This window comes from Vanellus vanellus, assembly GCF_965231255.1.
Source record: "Vanellus vanellus genome assembly, chromosome: 3".
Classification (NCBI taxonomy): domain Eukaryota; kingdom Metazoa; phylum Chordata; class Aves; order Charadriiformes; family Charadriidae; genus Vanellus; species Vanellus vanellus.
The window spans coordinates 7,436,046-7,453,003 of record NC_138907.1 but is presented as its reverse complement, the minus strand read 5'-3'; the positions used below and the strand labels follow the sequence as shown (position 1 = coordinate 7,453,003).

The 16,958-nt window shown below is 41.2% G+C and overlaps 1 protein-coding gene across 2 annotated transcripts in view; it reads right to left on the bottom strand.

Annotated features, from left to right (window-relative positions):
• Nucleotides 1-1,092: 1,092 nt before the first annotated feature.
• Nucleotides 1,093-16,958, bottom strand: part of SNAP25 (synaptosome associated protein 25) — a gene marked incomplete at both ends in the record, with an annotated part of 28,752 nt that continues 12,886 nt past the window's right edge. Inside the window, 4 exons of one of the 2 annotated variants that reach the window (XM_082481233.1) lie at nt 1,093-1,161; nt 5,387-5,531; nt 7,687-7,812; nt 12,076-12,193. In XM_082481233.1, the coding sequence (XP_082337359.1) occupies nt 1,093-1,161; nt 5,387-5,531; nt 7,687-7,812; nt 12,076-12,193 (458 nt within the window). Of the gene's footprint in view, nt 1,162-5,386; nt 5,532-7,686; nt 7,813-11,820; nt 11,939-12,075; nt 12,194-16,958 lie in introns of both variants that reach the window. The other variant, XM_082481232.1, reaches the window with a different exon arrangement.

Here is a 16,958-nt window from a genome sequence, read left to right as displayed (position 1 = left end):
TTATTTTTTAATTAAGTCAGCTACTAAACATCTCAGCGATTTGGTGTGCATAGCTCTAGGTAAGCAACAGAGAACTGTACCGATAACAAACCACATGGGGATAGCGACTAGTAAGAGAGAGCCTTATAAAAATTACATTTCTTTGCACCATTTCATATGGTAGTCGTTTCCTCCAAAAGATAGTCTTCAAAAGCAGCAGACAAACCCAATATATTACACTTATTTCTTTTTGTCTTTGACATATTTTCAGCCAAGCTTTTATTTTGCTGGCAATGGCTAAATGGTGAGTGCCAAATCCCTCTTTTTTCATAATTAAAAAAAAATGATTATGATTAATAACTATATATATATCAACAAGAAAAAAGTGGCACGACTGCAAACTTGCTGGTATAACATAGTCCCAAAAGAGTCCGAATACTGAGCATGCTTTTGTTGTCATTGTTGGTGTGCTACTGCCATGGGAAAAGTCTCGTTTAAGTAGGAGTCTAAAAGTCTATTTATTCCTCATGCATAAATGCATAAATCACATCACTTTTTAGTGCAATGCTTGTTATAGTAATATAATTCCACATTGTCTAATCATGAAATCATAACAACAGATAATGGCAATGAAGAACTGAAGACAGCAGGTTTAAGTGCTTAAACATCATGATACCCAAAGACAGGAGCATGGCAGTAGCTCTGTGGAATGTCACAGTTTTACAAGAACAATACTGTATATTTAAAGGTTAACAGCACGTTTAGCATTCCAACAGTGTTGTCATTCAGCAAACATCGTTAAAAAAAAAAAAATGAGGAGGGGAAAAAAGGAAAGGAATCCAAAACAGAAACAAGGAAAGGAAAAACCCCCAAAAACATCATAGTGAGCTATAGCCATCAAATCAGCACTATGTACAACCTTTGGAAAGAAAGATATCTAGAAAAAAATAATTACAAGTATCATTTTTTGGAAAGCTGACAAACTACACAGGACAACATTTACAATGGGGCTGATATGTGCATGTGTGCAAACCTAGTAGGTAAATACCATGATAAAAGCATGAAGGTACTGCCCTGTTGGACAGTGTTAAAAGGAAACGCACTTCACTGCATTTAACCACTGCCCAGCATCTTTGTTGCACGCTGGTTGGCTTCATCAATCCTGGTTTTGTTGGAATCAGCCTAGGGAAACACAAAGGAAAGAAACAGATGAATACAAGGCAGAAAGAGAACATCTACAATGCTTAGTGGACACTTCTCTAGTTTTGTCTAGGTCAGTAAAAATAAGAAGCTTGAAAATACTGGAGAGCTGTTTTTTTTTATAGGGGTATTAGCCACCCGAAAGGAAATTACAGATTTGCTGGTTTTGTGACACTTCAGATGGCCTTTGAGTCGAGCTTTTATGTTTGTATTCAGCTTCAGTGAACTCTTGTAAATGCTGTGCCAGATCTGTAGCTGGTGCTATTGATAGTGCTAGTGGTATTGATGGTAATGGATGACAGGATGAGAACTGATGATGTGCAAGTGGATTTCACTGGTGAAATGCTTCAGTGCTCTCTAAGATTCAGTGGACCTGGACTCTGTTCTAATTTAGATGACCAGGCATGCAGTCAAAACTAAAATTTTGGTCAATATAGAGAATCGCTAGAGCAGGGAAGCTAGATCATGTGATATAGGGAATGCTGGCAAAGGTAAATTTCTTTGAAAATACATCAGTCTGGATCTCTTTGCTCTACATGTGAAAGGAAGGGAATAGGTAGGAGTCATGCCATTACTCCTTTCTCCCGACAAAATTCACCAGTGTAGTTGCAAGAGAGAGTAACCTCTCTCATTGGGTGACAGCATAAACAGGAATTAAGGCAGGGATTCTACCATTATTTGAAGCAATCAAACTGGAATTTAGTCCAGCGAAGGCTGAACCATTAACTTCACTGTCTTCCATGGGGTAATACTTGCCATGATTATAAAATGCTGTTAATAAAATGGCACTACTTGGGAGGTTTAGGAGTTCTTTTTGAGTGAGAAAACACTTTGATCACGGCTTTCTGTAGCTCTGCAGAAGTTAGTTTTAGAGACTAAAGACATTGTTTTAGCTGACAAAAATTGGCAAAGCTCCATTCAAGCCCATGTTGCTATGCCGACTTATGCTAGCAGAGGGACTAGATAGCAAATGTCTTATTTTTTTTTTAAATCAGACCTGTGGGAAAGGTGAAAATTGTGTTACTGCTTTAAAATCATGAACTCAAATAGCAAAGTCTTCCCTGTGGTTTGATGGCTGCTTTTTGTTAGCTTTGGTGATTGTTCCCACATCTCTGGGGTGTAGCCAAATTGTACAGATTTATTTTAAATCTCTAATTTCCAAAGACAGAATGGTGAAGCAACTTTCCCACATACATTTAAAAATCCTTTAAAAATGGTTATACTGATGTGCAATAAATCATTCTTAAATATCTTGGGCTTTTCTCCATAATTGTTTTGGCAAATGCTATGTACACATGTATTTTTAGTACAGTAGCATGTGCCAGATCCTCAACAAGCGTAAATCAGCATAACTACTCATTATAAGCCACGCTCCTTTATGTTAGCCATCAGTTTGACCTTGTCTACCACAGTACAGTTTTGTGTGCTTTTGCCAAAAGACTACCTAAAAATTAAGTTAATGGTTTTGGAAGCAGTTATATTTGTCATGAAATACATGAATATTGATTGAATATTGATGAAACATAACGTTCCTATATAGGAATACAAAGGTCTAACTCTGGTGGATGGTGTTGCTTTGAAGTCAGTGGGAGACTTTGTACAGACCTTCCCACCTAGGTCAAGACAGAATGCTTTGAGCTCTTCTTACTTTCCTCCCAGCCTCCTATTTATGTCTCATCTCGGGGCCAGGGACCTCTGGTGATGATGTCTGGGCCATTTGACCTACTCATCACATCATCATTTTAGTTTTTGTCCCTTTCTCCCTGATCTGAGGGAAGGATAAAGCCTTTTATTCATTGCTCTCCTGATTACTGTGGGTAGATCAGATTACATCTCTGCCTTATGAGGTTGCTTTGGTTTGGATGCGTGCATCCAGTTTAACATACATGCTTTAGGAGCGTTTGAGCTTTGTGATGCACCCCAGCTTTTGCAAAGTGTGCCAGCCAAGGGTCTTTCTAATGATCATAATTGATCAAAAGCACAGTGCTCCAGCTGGTCAGGAAAAGAAAACAAGTCCAGCAATGTTGTATGCCTGCCATCAAGCTAGGGATGACGGTCTACTGTCACATTTCATTGCAAAATGGATGTGTATGCATTTGTGGTTTCAGTATAGTCTGGCCAACCATTGTTTCTGTCTTTTATAGAGGGTTTTCCTAATATATTGTGTTTCTTTTTCTAGTATCGCATTATTGTATGCCCTTACTCTGAGAAATTTGGCAGATTTTCACTAATATGAAAGACTGTCTTGTCTTTGTGTTGCTTTCATGATGACTCCTCTGCGTACACTGCAAGTCTATCTTTCAGAAATGTGTCACTGTTCTTTAGGCAAGGGCTCTGCCTGACAAGGCCTGCCTGTGAGGCTGGATTTAATGAATCCCATTAGCTTGCAATGTTGTTTTTCTACTGCTGTATGAAATGCCTAACTCTGTAAGAAGACCGCGTAGACGTGGAAGGCCAGTCCCTCAGCCAACTGCTCTCAGCATGCATGGCCTGGAGATTTGGCCCATGTGATCTGCGTGCACAAAGGGCCTGGTCAATGTTTTCAAAACCCAGATGTTTGCAAGCCTGAACTGATAGGAGAACAGTGACTTGCTAGGCTTCTTGCAGTTCATGACAGCATCCTGCAGGCACAGATAGGACGCAGCCGATTTCCATCCACAGGGCATATCTCCTGCCACTGTGTTGTGTCAGGAGTAGGGTAGCTGGTAACATGTAATAGTGCATGTCCTCATACTTGCTCCGAGAAAACGACTTCTTTTTTAAAGGTAGTTATGATGTAGGCTGTGTAACCTTTCAGTCCCTTCTCACAATGTAAATAGATGTGCTGCTTTCTAGTGCTCTTCATGTGAATAACAGCAGTAAATTCTTCCCTGCCATGCTCCTGTTTTTCCCAGAAATATCAAAGCTGCAGAATGACATCGCAAAAGTACTGTGCATTTTCCAATACAGTCAAACAAACAAATGCAGCTTTATAAAACAAAACTCTTGAGTGACGCAAAACCATGTGCTCTACTGTGCTATGTGACTGTCTCTCTGTCACAGATGAACTTCCCACCTTTAAGACAATGTATACTTCACCCAGTTCTCTCCAAAATCAAACTCCAATAAGGAAGGCTATCTGAGTGAATCCCTCAGTGCAGTATTTTCTTCAATTTTTTCACTCTGCTGTAGTTAATTGATATGGAAAACAGGCACGGGCATCCTGGTCATGTGAGAAGCCTTGCACGTGTAAAAAGGCTCAAGAGTACAAGCTCTACCACTTAAGGTCAGCATTAACTCTAAGCAGCACATATATAAGTCCTTGGGTTAGATCCTCAGGTTGTGTAAATCTCAGCTGAAGTCAAGCGCTGTATTGATTTTACACCAGATGAAGATCTAGCATCTTATGTGACTTCAGCCTGGCTGTGCCTGCGCCTGGAGTTCTGCCAGTACAAATGCAGATGGCTTGCAGATCTTGGGATCTGAGGATGGCAGTGAGTTCCCAGCTGGGTTTGGAGGGTGCTGCTATCTGCTTCAGAAATCTGCAATGCAGGTCTAGCACTGGAACAGTGCTCTCTGCCTTTTTAGATGGTGATTTCGCAATAGTAATGCTGAGCCTCAGTTGTTAATATATAGACACTCACACACACATCCCGAGAGCACTGGTAGATTTCTGTCCTAATGTGGTTATAAGGAGGCAGCACGACAAGACTGGCTGCGCTGTTACCATACAGCAAAGTCTTGCTTAATAAATCCCCAGCTTCTCTTGGGGATTGGTCCTCCAAACAGGTGATCCAATTCTAAATTGCTCATGGAATTTCCAAGGGAAGGAAAGTCCAGGGAAGCTTAAAACTTGCCAGGAAGTGCTTGGGCATTCAGACTCAAGCCCTATAGTTCTGCACAGCTCAGGGAATTTGTCCGTTCCCAAAGCTGAAGGAAGCCTTGCAGAAGCCTTGACTTGTGCTAAAGGGTCCCCTCACCAGCTGTTGTCTTGCAAACCCAACAGTGTGGGTTTAACCCGACCTGCACTGAAGGTTACTGAAGATCCACAGCAGCAAGCTCTTCTGTGGCCCAATGATTTGCTGGGAGAAGAGAGAGGAGCTCTAGCAGCTATTTCTGTCTCTTGTGCTTCTCCGAGCTGAAGAAAAACTGCTACACGTGCAGCCTGTGCTTGCAGAAGGGAAAACACAGCCCCTTTTGGGGTCCTCTTAGAAATGTCAGCTCTCACCTTCTCCATGATCCTGTCAATCTGGCGGTTCTGTGTGTCAATCTCGTTGCCCATGTCCAGGGCCATGTGACGTAAGTTGCCAATGATGCCGCTGACCTGCTCGAGGTTCTCATCCATTTCATTTTCCCGGGCATCATTTGTTACCCTGGGGGGGAAAAAAACAAATCTTTGAAGCAGAGACAGAGGAGATTCTCCCTGAAACTCTGATTCACCCGAAACCTCCCCTGCATCCTCCTTCGCTTGTCACCTGAGGAGCTTGCTGCTGTGCTTAGCTTTGAAGAAAAGGGATTAATAAGTAGCTAGCCTGAAAACCTTTACATGCTTATTTTTTAAATGTTGGGATTAATTGCCTGGGTTCATCACTGCTCCATTTGTGCTGCTCGTGCCCACTGGTCCTAGAAATGTTGCTGTCTGAGCTTGTCTGTACCTCATACTGCACCTCTCTGCTAGTGATGGTCCTTCTCAAATGAAGAAAGGGAGGGTGCTCCATTTGGACCTGTGTGTGGTTAGAGTAAGTGGGAAATGTCGCAGAGAGGTAGAGTTGAAGCTATACCAGCTCCCCTTCCTGAACTACACATGGCTAATGGATACTGTCCAGTCCGCCTACACTTTGGGGCTCATGGAAATACTGGGGAAGAGCTGCTTCAGCTGTGAAAATCCTGACCTAACATCCTATTTAATTAAATGTATTTCTGGTAAATGACAGAAGCAGCTTCTCTCAGATTTACTGGCTTTAGTAAAGATCCTTTGTCTCTCCTCTTAGCACCATCTTTTTCAGTTACTTGATTTTTAGAAGAAAAATCTTGTGCTTGAGCCAAGGCCCAGTTCAGTGCTCCAGTGACTTGAGAGGCATGTGGTGACTGACACAGGGAAAAGCAAGGTCCACGGGTCCCACTTAGAAAATCACTGATTTGAGCCTCTGGTGCAATTTGTGTTCATGTAGGTGCCAAAAGGGTGCTACAGGCTATTTGCAGAACAATTATGGTGTAGCATAACTTCCTTCACTGCTATTCTGCTATCATGCCCCAGCCTTCGTTTTGATGGGGCTGCCATCCAGAAATAAAAAAAAAAAAAAGTGAATGGCAGACCCAGCAAACTTAAATGGCAACTCCATCCCACGCTCCAGATTGCACGACAGCATTGTTTCTATCACACTGATTTCCCTTTATCACAGCAGCCAAAAAAATAAGTGGATAATAGTTTTTGGAAAGATAATTGCTTATTAATTCAGTGTCCTTAATCTTCAGAGATCAAAGCTTTGCCCACTGGTATGCCGTTATCCATTCAGCTGATAGCATTGTCATCTAAATACATGCTCTATAAGCACTGTAATCAGTATGTACTTATTGCTGGATCCCTACGTATTGCTGAAAGTTTGCAGTTTGGTTGCCATTTGTGTAGCTGTGTGTTTCAAACTGGCTTTCATCTGAGTGCACGGGGGTCGCCACTAAAGCATCAATGTTTCTCCATGGTTGTGGCTTTACAGCAGCTGAGGAATGGGGCATCATTCCCCGTTCAATGAGCTTTTCTGGATAGACACAAGCAGGGAAGCGGTGTACCTCTAGTTAAAAGTGTGCTTCAAGTTCTGCACTTGGCTCTGTGCTTTGGCAGAAAGCCTGAGGCTCTTTTCATTTTTAAAAGAAAGGAAGGGGTACCGGATCCTTTGGTACATCTTCTGGTAAGGATGGATAATGAGCACTACATATCTTAAGACATAATAATAATAAACTAGTATTTATCTGACATTTCATTTCTGAGGCGTTCGACAACTGTCATTAATGATACCCATAATAAGCCCCCCAGGAAAAGTATGTTGTTCACACCAGGGAGCTGGAGTGCAGAGGACAGTGCTGACTGGCCATGACAGTCTGCGACCTCACATTGCTGCTGTAAGTAAATAAATAGATATTATTTCTATTTTATTATTGCCCAAATCTGTGCAGTTTCAAGGAGGAAGGTATAGGGCCACGTTTTCAAGCATCTTCTAGTTCTCAGGGCTAAGACCCTGACTTCCAGGATTTCCAGCAATGTAACCATCCTTTGCATTAGCTCAGACAAGCACCTACAGGGCCAGGGGAAGCCAGTGGATGCAGGTCTTTAGCCCCTGTCCTGTAGCCCCTTTGGCCACTGTCAACCTAAACCTAAGCACCCACAACTCACTGGAAAACATTGGCTCCACTGCATTACCCAGCACTGCTCAAGGAGTTAATGAGCATCACAGAACTCATGACCATATGGAAGAAATCTAAATATATCAGTGATGAGGAGAATAGAGAGAAAACAGTGGATAAAAGGCTCACCTGCGGATAAAGCCACCACTGATGGCCATCTGCTCCCGTTCATCTACGACACGTGCAGGCTGGCTGGCTACAACACCATCCTGATTATTGCCCCAGGCTTTTTTGTAAGCATCACTTGATTTAAGCCTATGCAAAAAAGATGATGAGTAACAAAGCATCAAGTGGACAACAACAAATGCAAAACTCTTTACTTCTCCGAGCTAAAAGCTGAATCAAGCAAATGAGTTTTCAGATAGATAGTCATTCATTGTATACCGATATATCATAACCCTGAATAAAAGGAGCGGGGCTGTTTTTGTTTTTTAACTTTGCTGCCACAACAACTGTGATGGTCAGAGGTTTTGTTTCCAATAGGGTGAATTGCAACTGTCAAGTCTACAACACTGCACACAGGTTTTTGGATGTTGACTTAGTTTCCAGAAAGAAAAAAAAAAGTAAGAAAAGAGAAAAAAAAAAAGAGAAGAAATACAGATAAGTAGAAAACATTGTTTCATTTCAGTGACACATACGTTTTGACATCAAACACAGAGAACATACTGGCAGACAGACATAAAAAACAAAACTGCCAAGTATAGTGTGTACATCACATCACAGCAACACACCCTCTTAGAGAAAAACAGATTTGGCTAGATTTTAACATTTTACCAGGCAGAAGATTGGGCTTCTGTTGAAGTTTTTTAATGTGTATGTGGCACAATAGGCATTTAAAGCCACTAACCTTTCCCAAGGTGATTTGGGGATGATTTTATCATAAAATTCATAGGGTTCATTAGATTTTCAAATAATATATCGGTACTTGAAAATAGTAATTATACATCGACAGTTGATGTACAAACCTTTGTCCACAGAGACAAAAAGTAAAATAGGCAGAAGTGAAATGAGTGCAGGAGAAAAGAAAAGGTACAAGCAATCTAGCATCAGAAAGGGAAATTCTTCTACATTTTCTTCATGCACCAGCTACAGGCATGAATAAGTAGTGAAGCATTCTCACTAAGCACAGTTGCCCCAATAGTTCATCATACTCTTAATGCATCAGCAGTAACAGGCTTCACAATAAGCAAGACACAGGCAAAAATGGATCATCACTTCCTTCAGGAGCTTTAAACCACAGGACTTTAAAATAGCCTACCAACTTGTTATATATGTTGTTTGTGACAGTTACATTAGCTTTCAGAGAGCCATTTTTGACTGAGCTGCCGTGGATAGAAAATTAAAATCCAGGCATACCTTCAGTGGCGGGTTAGCATGTGCAGCATATTTCGGGTTGCTGTTGTTGGGGTTGTAAGGTGAGATTGAAGACTTTAACAGGAGAGTGTGAGTGTTTGGGGTCAGTAGGTGTAAGTTCTTGATTTTATTCTGGAGACGGAGCAATTTCCAACAAAACTGTTGGGAACTACAAATCTCTGTGGTTTCCCTGTTCTTTGGTCAGCTACAGTCAGTCATATAAACAGCCCTGTGGCTTGGGTTTTGGGGAAGAAACTGAACGTGCTCCTGCGGGATTTGGGAAAGGACACAACAAACCCATCTCTGGTGTTACGTCCTCTCCATGGCCCCTGAAGCAGCTCAGCATCTGTTGAGCATGAAGATGTGTTGCATGCTCCAATATAGAATTGAAATATAGATGAAAAGAGGATCTTTCCTACTCATATACTTTGTTGCACATTTCCCATTAAAATTTGTGAAGACTTAAAAAGAAGATAGTTGGCTTATTTGTTCTCAGTCCTCTAAAACTATACATCAGCTTTGGCATTTCTAGAAATGAGTGAAAGTAGTTCTCTTGCTGCACATAGGTTTAGAGGTATTTGCCTGTTCTTTAGACCTGTGCAACTTTGAGAGTGAGACAGTCTCTGTGTTTGAGGTGGGTGATTTTATACACCCAGAGCTTGATCTCAGTTTTCTTGTGGTCTTCCCGTTAAAGTCAATGTCTTGAGTCTGGGTCTGCTCACAGTCAATAGCGATGGTCCTTTTGAATGCAGTCTGGTCAAAGTTTCATGCCATGGGCATTTTGTGTCTCCTAAGACTGTAGAATAAAGCCATACATTTTGGTAAGGCTCACAGAGTTGTATTTACAAGTAGGAGAGTATAATTATGTGTGAAACGATTCATCTTTTGAAATATATACCATTAATTTACCACCAGCCAGCAGAGCATTAGGGGATGGTGGTGATACTGATGCCCAGAACTCTATGGATTTCTCTCCCTCCTACACTCCACTTCGCAGAATATCATCCTATTCATACCAATTGATTCCTGGCATAGTGATTCAAGGAAAAGTCTCTAAAAGCATTGTTCATCCATACTCGGTTTCTGAACAAATTGACTAATTAGCAATGCTAGTTTATCAAATCTGGCTGCAGACTGCAAAGGTCAGAAATACTGCCTCAAAGCAGGGAAGAGACACCTTTAAAAATGAGCATCCCCCACACTGAAAGCATGCAGTATTGTTCTGTTCCTGCATCTATTGATTTCGTGATACTGCAATCACAGCGAAGTGGTAAATGTTTTAAGGCCACGTGCCAGGTGCTAAGCCCATCCATGCCACAGGGCTGGCTGTCAGTTTTTTTAAAACCTGGCTGTCAGTTTTGAGCAGCCTTTCCTATAGTACAGATATTAAAGCTGCTCTAAAAAATGACAATTCCTGCAAAATACCTTGGAATTTTTTGTACTTCAAGGGTGAACTTTTGATGTAGGTGTTATGCCAGGTTTCTCCGGGAGGAGCAAGCCAGGTTCAACTGTTAAGTTGCAACAGATTTCAGAGTGTGGGAGATGTAAAGTTTCTGCTGCATACTCTTGTGCCTACAGCTCTTCTGCTCTGGGTCCTCTGGTGCGGGACAGCAGGGCTAAAGCCTGTATCAGAGCTGATACCAATTGCAGGCAGTCCCACTGAATAAGGCTCTGTGTGTGCGTAGCTCTTTCCAGTCCTCTGTGCCTCTCTCCTATTCTGCACACCAAGGCAATAGTACACATATTCTGGGCAAAATGTTTAGCCCACCAAAGTATTCATGGCTTGGTACACAGGAGCAAAATTGATTTTTTTAAAGCTGAGGTGGTATCTGCATTATGTCCCAAGGGAATTAACTTCAAAATAAATGGCGATTGATAAAGCAGAAACCCAGTCCTATCGTTCTGATTTCTGGCAAAATACCCACTGAACTCCAGGACAGCTCTCTCTCATTTGATCTTGATAATCGTGGTAGGATCAGGCCCTGCCTGTGAATAATGTATCTGTGCCACACAGAAAGGGAGTATTATGCCACAGAACCACTGCACTCTGCTTTGTTTCCTGCGCAACCTCTGGCCAACCATTTATGAATGTTTTCACTGTAACCTGGCTGCATGCCTACTCACTGCATGCTGGATTTGCCATTCCTCAATGACTTCTGGTCAGTCCGCTTTGTCCCTGATTTCCTACACCCGCATAACCGCACATCACATTTTCATTTGGCATTTAAAACAAGCTTTGCATTACTTGGAGGACAGTTTCGTTCAAGTGTGATGGCATGCAAGCAAATTCGATGCATTTCAACATTTCTGCTTAGTGTACGTGCTACCCAAATGAGAGAAATTTGGCATGACATGTTCAAGTTTTCTCAAATTTGTTGCCTATGGCAGGATGAAAACCATTTCAAGTTGGGTTCCAATTGTGAAATATCATACCTCTTTCAAGATTTCATTGAGGACTATTTCTGTTGAACAATGTTGTGTGATTTTCATCCATAATTTTGAGTAATGTTTATTATGACCTTTTCTGCATTTTTTCAGCTTTTGTGTTTTGTTTATTAAGCTTGTTTGTGAAAATATGTGTCAAAATTTAGGGTCTCCAGGAATAGGGTAGCCCCAGTATTTTTGTTTGCTGGAAAATGGAACCAGTCGGTACACTCTGTGTAAAATGTTGAAACTTTTACCATTAAAAGGTGTCGACAGTGAAGCTTTCACTGCAGTATGCCTGATTTTAGTGCATCTACAGTAATTCCCAGTCAGTTGTCTATGCTATGAGATGAATGCATTTGAACCAGAATCGTTCTTTCTGCATGCCACATGCTCATCCTGTCCATGTGCCTAGCAAGGATGAGCTTCACAAGGCCTTTGGGATCAGCCTTAAGTGCTCAAAGAGATGAGGCAGGCAGCACCTACTTGTTACATGGACAGACACAAAGACCACAGAATTTTCCTAGGTCCGTCAAATTCTTTTCTGCTTCTTTCATGTCCTTATTGATTTGGTCCATTCCCTCTTCGATGCGTTCCAGTTGTTCTGATTAAACACAAGTATTTTATCCCCACAGAATGAAGCAGATGGAAAAGGACAAAGAAAAAAAAGACAAAAACTTCAGACATTCACTGTGACAAAAAACTGGACACCACATAGCAGAGCCGGTACCCAGTACCTACTTGTTACAAGGACATATGAAAAGGCCACAGCATTTCCCTAAATCTTTTAAATTTTTCTCGGCCTCCTTCATGTCTTGGTTGATATGGTTCATGCCTTCTTCAACACGATCGAGTTGTTCTGGTCAGGACAAAGGGATGACAGTGTGGAATGAATTGTATTTTTGTTTGTTTGCTTTTGTCTTCAACAGAACATGAAAAATGACCATGTAGAACTGAATTAATAATGACATTACAATGCATTAATCTGAGCTGATGCATTGTTGAAAGGATGTATGCCGCACTTGATGCTGAAGATGTCTTTTACTAACATGGGAAGAGTAAAACAAAGGAGGAGGATGTTTGAAATGTATTAATTTAAACAGGAGGTAATGATGTAGTAAGGAAGGATTATAAAGTTTAAGGTCCAGAAACATCATACAATACATCCACTTACTAAGACACCAATGACATCCAAGAGAAAGAAAGATAAAGTGTTATTATTTTGCATTTATGTATGGTAATACAAGAGAAAAGGTGTCCTTCCGTACTTCTGTTACTTACGCTTACAAATCCCTTGGAATTAGGTGATTTTGGGTAGTGTAATTGCTTTGACTAGCGGGTAACTGAGTGGGAGAGCTGGTAGTAACGGTACCAGAGATGGAGTGAGCTGTTAAGAGCGGTTTCCAAGTACTCCTTTTTCCAGAGGCTAAGGAAACTGAGACCTGCCACTTTGATTGGCACTGGATATTAATTTCTAACCTGAGTATGGCCTCAGGGCTGGCTTCCTTTCTAGTGTGGATGCTACAAATCAGGAGTAACCTCAGTGAACACAGAGGAATTACAACCGGCGCAGGAGCCTGATGCTCAGTGGAAGAGGACCATTGGCTATGGTGCTCAATGTCTCTGTCCCCAAAGGATCTTACAGAAACAAGCATTGGGTGAAGACTCATGTTTTTCAGTGAGGTCACTTCTGATTTGCTCCAAGGCAAGTTATCAAAGCACCAAGGCCAGTAACCAGCTGTATACAGGCACTGCCTCTCCACTGGCATTGAACAGAATTTAGTTTATTTCTACCCAAGGCTGCTGATGATGTAGGCTTTTCTTAGTGACTTGGTAGTTCAGAATAATTTAATGTGTAAATTTCTTCACTATAAAAGCTGAGAAAAGTGGCCTTGAGGAATAGAATGCCACAATATAAAACTGTAGGAATGGATCCTTTGCTGATGTACAGTCTACAATAGCAATGCCATTGGACATGGGCGGAAAGCCTCACCATTTGTTCCATAATGGATAATCCAAATAAGTATTACACAGGATGAGAAAGTTACTTGGAGCAGCATTTCAATCCAGTAAAAATTGTAACTATACCTAAAGAGCCAAAGTAAAGCAATCCCAGTAAAGCACAAATACATTCCTGTCGCTCATATTGAATAGAAAAAAAAATATAAACCCAGAATTGGACCGGAGAGGAGGAAATCTAAGAGAACACTGATTATAGGAGAAATTTAATGTCATCTCTGATGTTAACTAAACCCTATCAAGAAGAAAAAAAAAAAGGCATTTTAGAAAAAAAAAATCATTTATATTGACGTCAGTGCAAAACAATAGGCCTAATTTCTTACTTGGGTTTCTAATAACAATTGGGGTTTAGATTTTCAAAGCTTTCTGGGGGATTTGGATACCCAATTCCCATTAAAATTATTTATTTTAATTAAATTTAATGGGAATTGGGCATCTCATCCCTAGAGGGTCTTGAAAGTCCTGCCCTAAATTACTCAAACTGAAATAATTCAAATATTGAACTTGTGCTCTTTGTTTAATTCTTGCATGGGACTGGGCTTTGAGAAGGAGAGATGCCATCTTAGTGTTGCCAGCTGCATCTGCTTTTCAGCTGTCAGTTCTCGTTCTCCTCAGCTGGATGTTCCTGTCTCCTGATACCACAGGAGTTATTGATCCCAAATCCCAGGATGCACTTAGAGGATTGGAGTTACTTGGCAGTGTCTTCTAAAAGGGGCACATATATTGCGAGCAAAGGAATGGGAAACTAATAAGGAAACCTGAGAGATACGCCGCACAAGTTCTGCCAGGTGAAGTGCTGAGCCAAGAACCAGGAATACAGGGTTAGATTGTTTTAATGCACATTGTAATTTTACATTTTGGTTGGGAGGCTTTAGCAGCAGCTTTAGTTGATGTTTGTAGCCATGGATTGTCAGTCTCATCAGAAACATGAGTATGTGGTAGAAGGTGAGTGCTTCTGCTCCTTACTAACTCAGAGTCCTGCCTGCTCCTGCATAGTTGGGCAATACTGAATGTTGCTGTGGGAAGCAGCCGTGGGATTGTGAGCTGGCTTTTGTGCTGGTTCATGCAGTGTGATGGGAATTGCTAAATTCCTGTCACAGATTCCCGCTCCCTGCTTGTGAAAGCTGTGTTTGTAGAGCCTGGCTGGTTTTCAGGGCTCTCAGTTAAAAGAAGGCTATTTCTGCATGTGTATTTTGACAGTGGATGGGACAAGAGGTACTGACCTTTCTTCCACTGATTTCACTGCCTATATTTCGCTAACCTTGGCAGGCCAGTAGAAAATGCCAGGTAAGACTGCAGGGATTAGTCCTAGATCTGGTACCATGGATGGCTTTCTGTCTAAGAGTGTTTCCTTGCTCAGATGCACATTCTTTGAAGCCAGGTATTAGTAGGGCCTTCTGAACTTTCTTTCCCTGTTTCCTATTCTGCCTGAATAGATGAGTGCTAATTGATGAGTATATTTGACATGACTCAAAGACTTTCATTTAAATTATAGCTCTCTCCAGGAACCTTACTTAATTTATCCTGCTTCAGGATTTGTGTGTGATGCCTATATTGTTTCTGAATAGAAAAGGGACCCACAACTAATTTATCTTCCATTAAAGGAAACATCATCAGTGTAAAAAAGCCTATGTCATATCTGTAGCCCAGAAGTCTAGACAGCTAGATGCTGCTCCTTAAACCATTTGCTAGTTGTTAATGCCATGGGCTGGATTGTTAACTGGTTTAAATTGGTGTAGTTATGCTGCCTTCATAGAGCAACACCAATTTATACCTGTCAAAGATCTGGTCCCACAGACAAGGAAATAGATTCATGAGTCTAACCGCAGTTATTGAAGCATAAATATTATAGAGGCATTAACTTAATGAGGTCACTCTGGATTTGTTTTGGTATAACCGATAATAAAATCTATCGCAGGGTGAATCACTGCTGGTAAGAAATCAGATGGCTATCAAAAGGTTAATTTAATGTCTGTTTTCATAGACCTTCCCTATTCCAACTTTGAGTATTGTATTAAAGGTTTTAGGGAAGACAGTCTGCTAGCATATACTGCCATGAAGCTACACAAATTCACACCTACAAAAGATCATGTCCTTTATCTCCCATTTAGAGAAGCACTTCAAGGTCAGAGTTTAACCATCTTTTCATAGTTTCTTGCAGTATTCTTTGAATATACTACAGCTATGTATATGTTTCTATATCATATATGATATATAAGAGAATTGGTGTTGTCTGGAAGCAAAATACACATCAAAGGTACATTTCACTGAGGTTTTTTTTTTTTTTTTTCTGGGAAGCTCTGCTAGTTATTAGCCCTTTTTGCATATTGACACCTTTTTATGTCTGAGAATGTGACTTTGGTTCAAACATAGTGGCCGTATGTCTTCCTCCAGATCTTACAGCAAACTAATGGCATATCTTAGGATACAAACAAGGATATTTTTTTACCTTTATCGTTATACTTATGAATTACTTCTGTATTAAAACCATAGCCAACCAAGGGACCGTAAGGAAGTCCTGTTAGTTTTACTGTAGCATTGTGGCCCTTTGCCAGTGGGTCTTTGCTGGAGTCTTCCATAGCAGCCTGTCAAATCCCCATCCTTAGATCTGGGGAAGTGGCCGGGAGAGGAAAGCAGTAGCAAGGGCATCCCTCAGCTGCTCCTGTGGTCTCTTGAGCAAACACAGCTGCAAAAGCATCCTAATATGGTGTTGGATACAGGGCAAGTGTGGTGTTGCTCCACCTTTGCATCCCCATCTATAGTTTATAACAAGTGTTCCTTGACTAGTGCCCAGGATCTGGGCCTGTGCTTGAATGTCAGTTAAATGCCTGTGGGGAAGGGAACTTGCTCCTTTGCCTGGAGTATTGTGCAATGAAGCAATTTCCACCAAGGACAATTCTAATGAGATGGGAAGAAAAAAAAAAAGACATCTAAGAATACATTGTAATCATAATTGCATACAAGAGGGCTGAATTTGAAAGAGCGTCAGCAGATTAACTATTTCCAATGATACTTAGTGATCTCATTTTCCATAAAGGAGAATCGTATTGGAGCGAAGTTCATTTCTAGGACAGCCTTTTCAGAAATTATGAGTCTTGACCTAGCTCTGCTTTGAGAAGCACTGCTGAGCACAGGTACGAATGGAAGAAAGCTGGCAGGGAGTACTTGTGAGCCCACCTGTAGCTGTGCTAAAAATAACAGTAGACAAGGCACAACCTGCTTTTAGAATCATAGAACCATAGAATGGTTTAGGTTGGAAGTGACCTTAAATATCATCTAGTTCCAACCCCCTGCCATGGGCAGGGACACCTCCCACTAGACCAGGTTGACGAGGTTGCTCAAAGCCCCATCCAACCTGGCCTTGAACACTTCCAGGGATGGGGCTTCCACAACTTCTCTGGGCAACCTGTTCCAGTGCTTCACCACCCTCATAGTGGAAAAACCACCCCACCCTTATAGTGACCCCCGCTGAAGTGAGTGGGGTTCATTTGTCTTTTGTTCTGCACTACACTTTTGACATGATTAATACCATTTTACCTGTAGAATCTGGAATAGTTGATAGTTACCTTTTTTTTTTTTTTTTTTTTTTTTTTCCTAATTAGCAA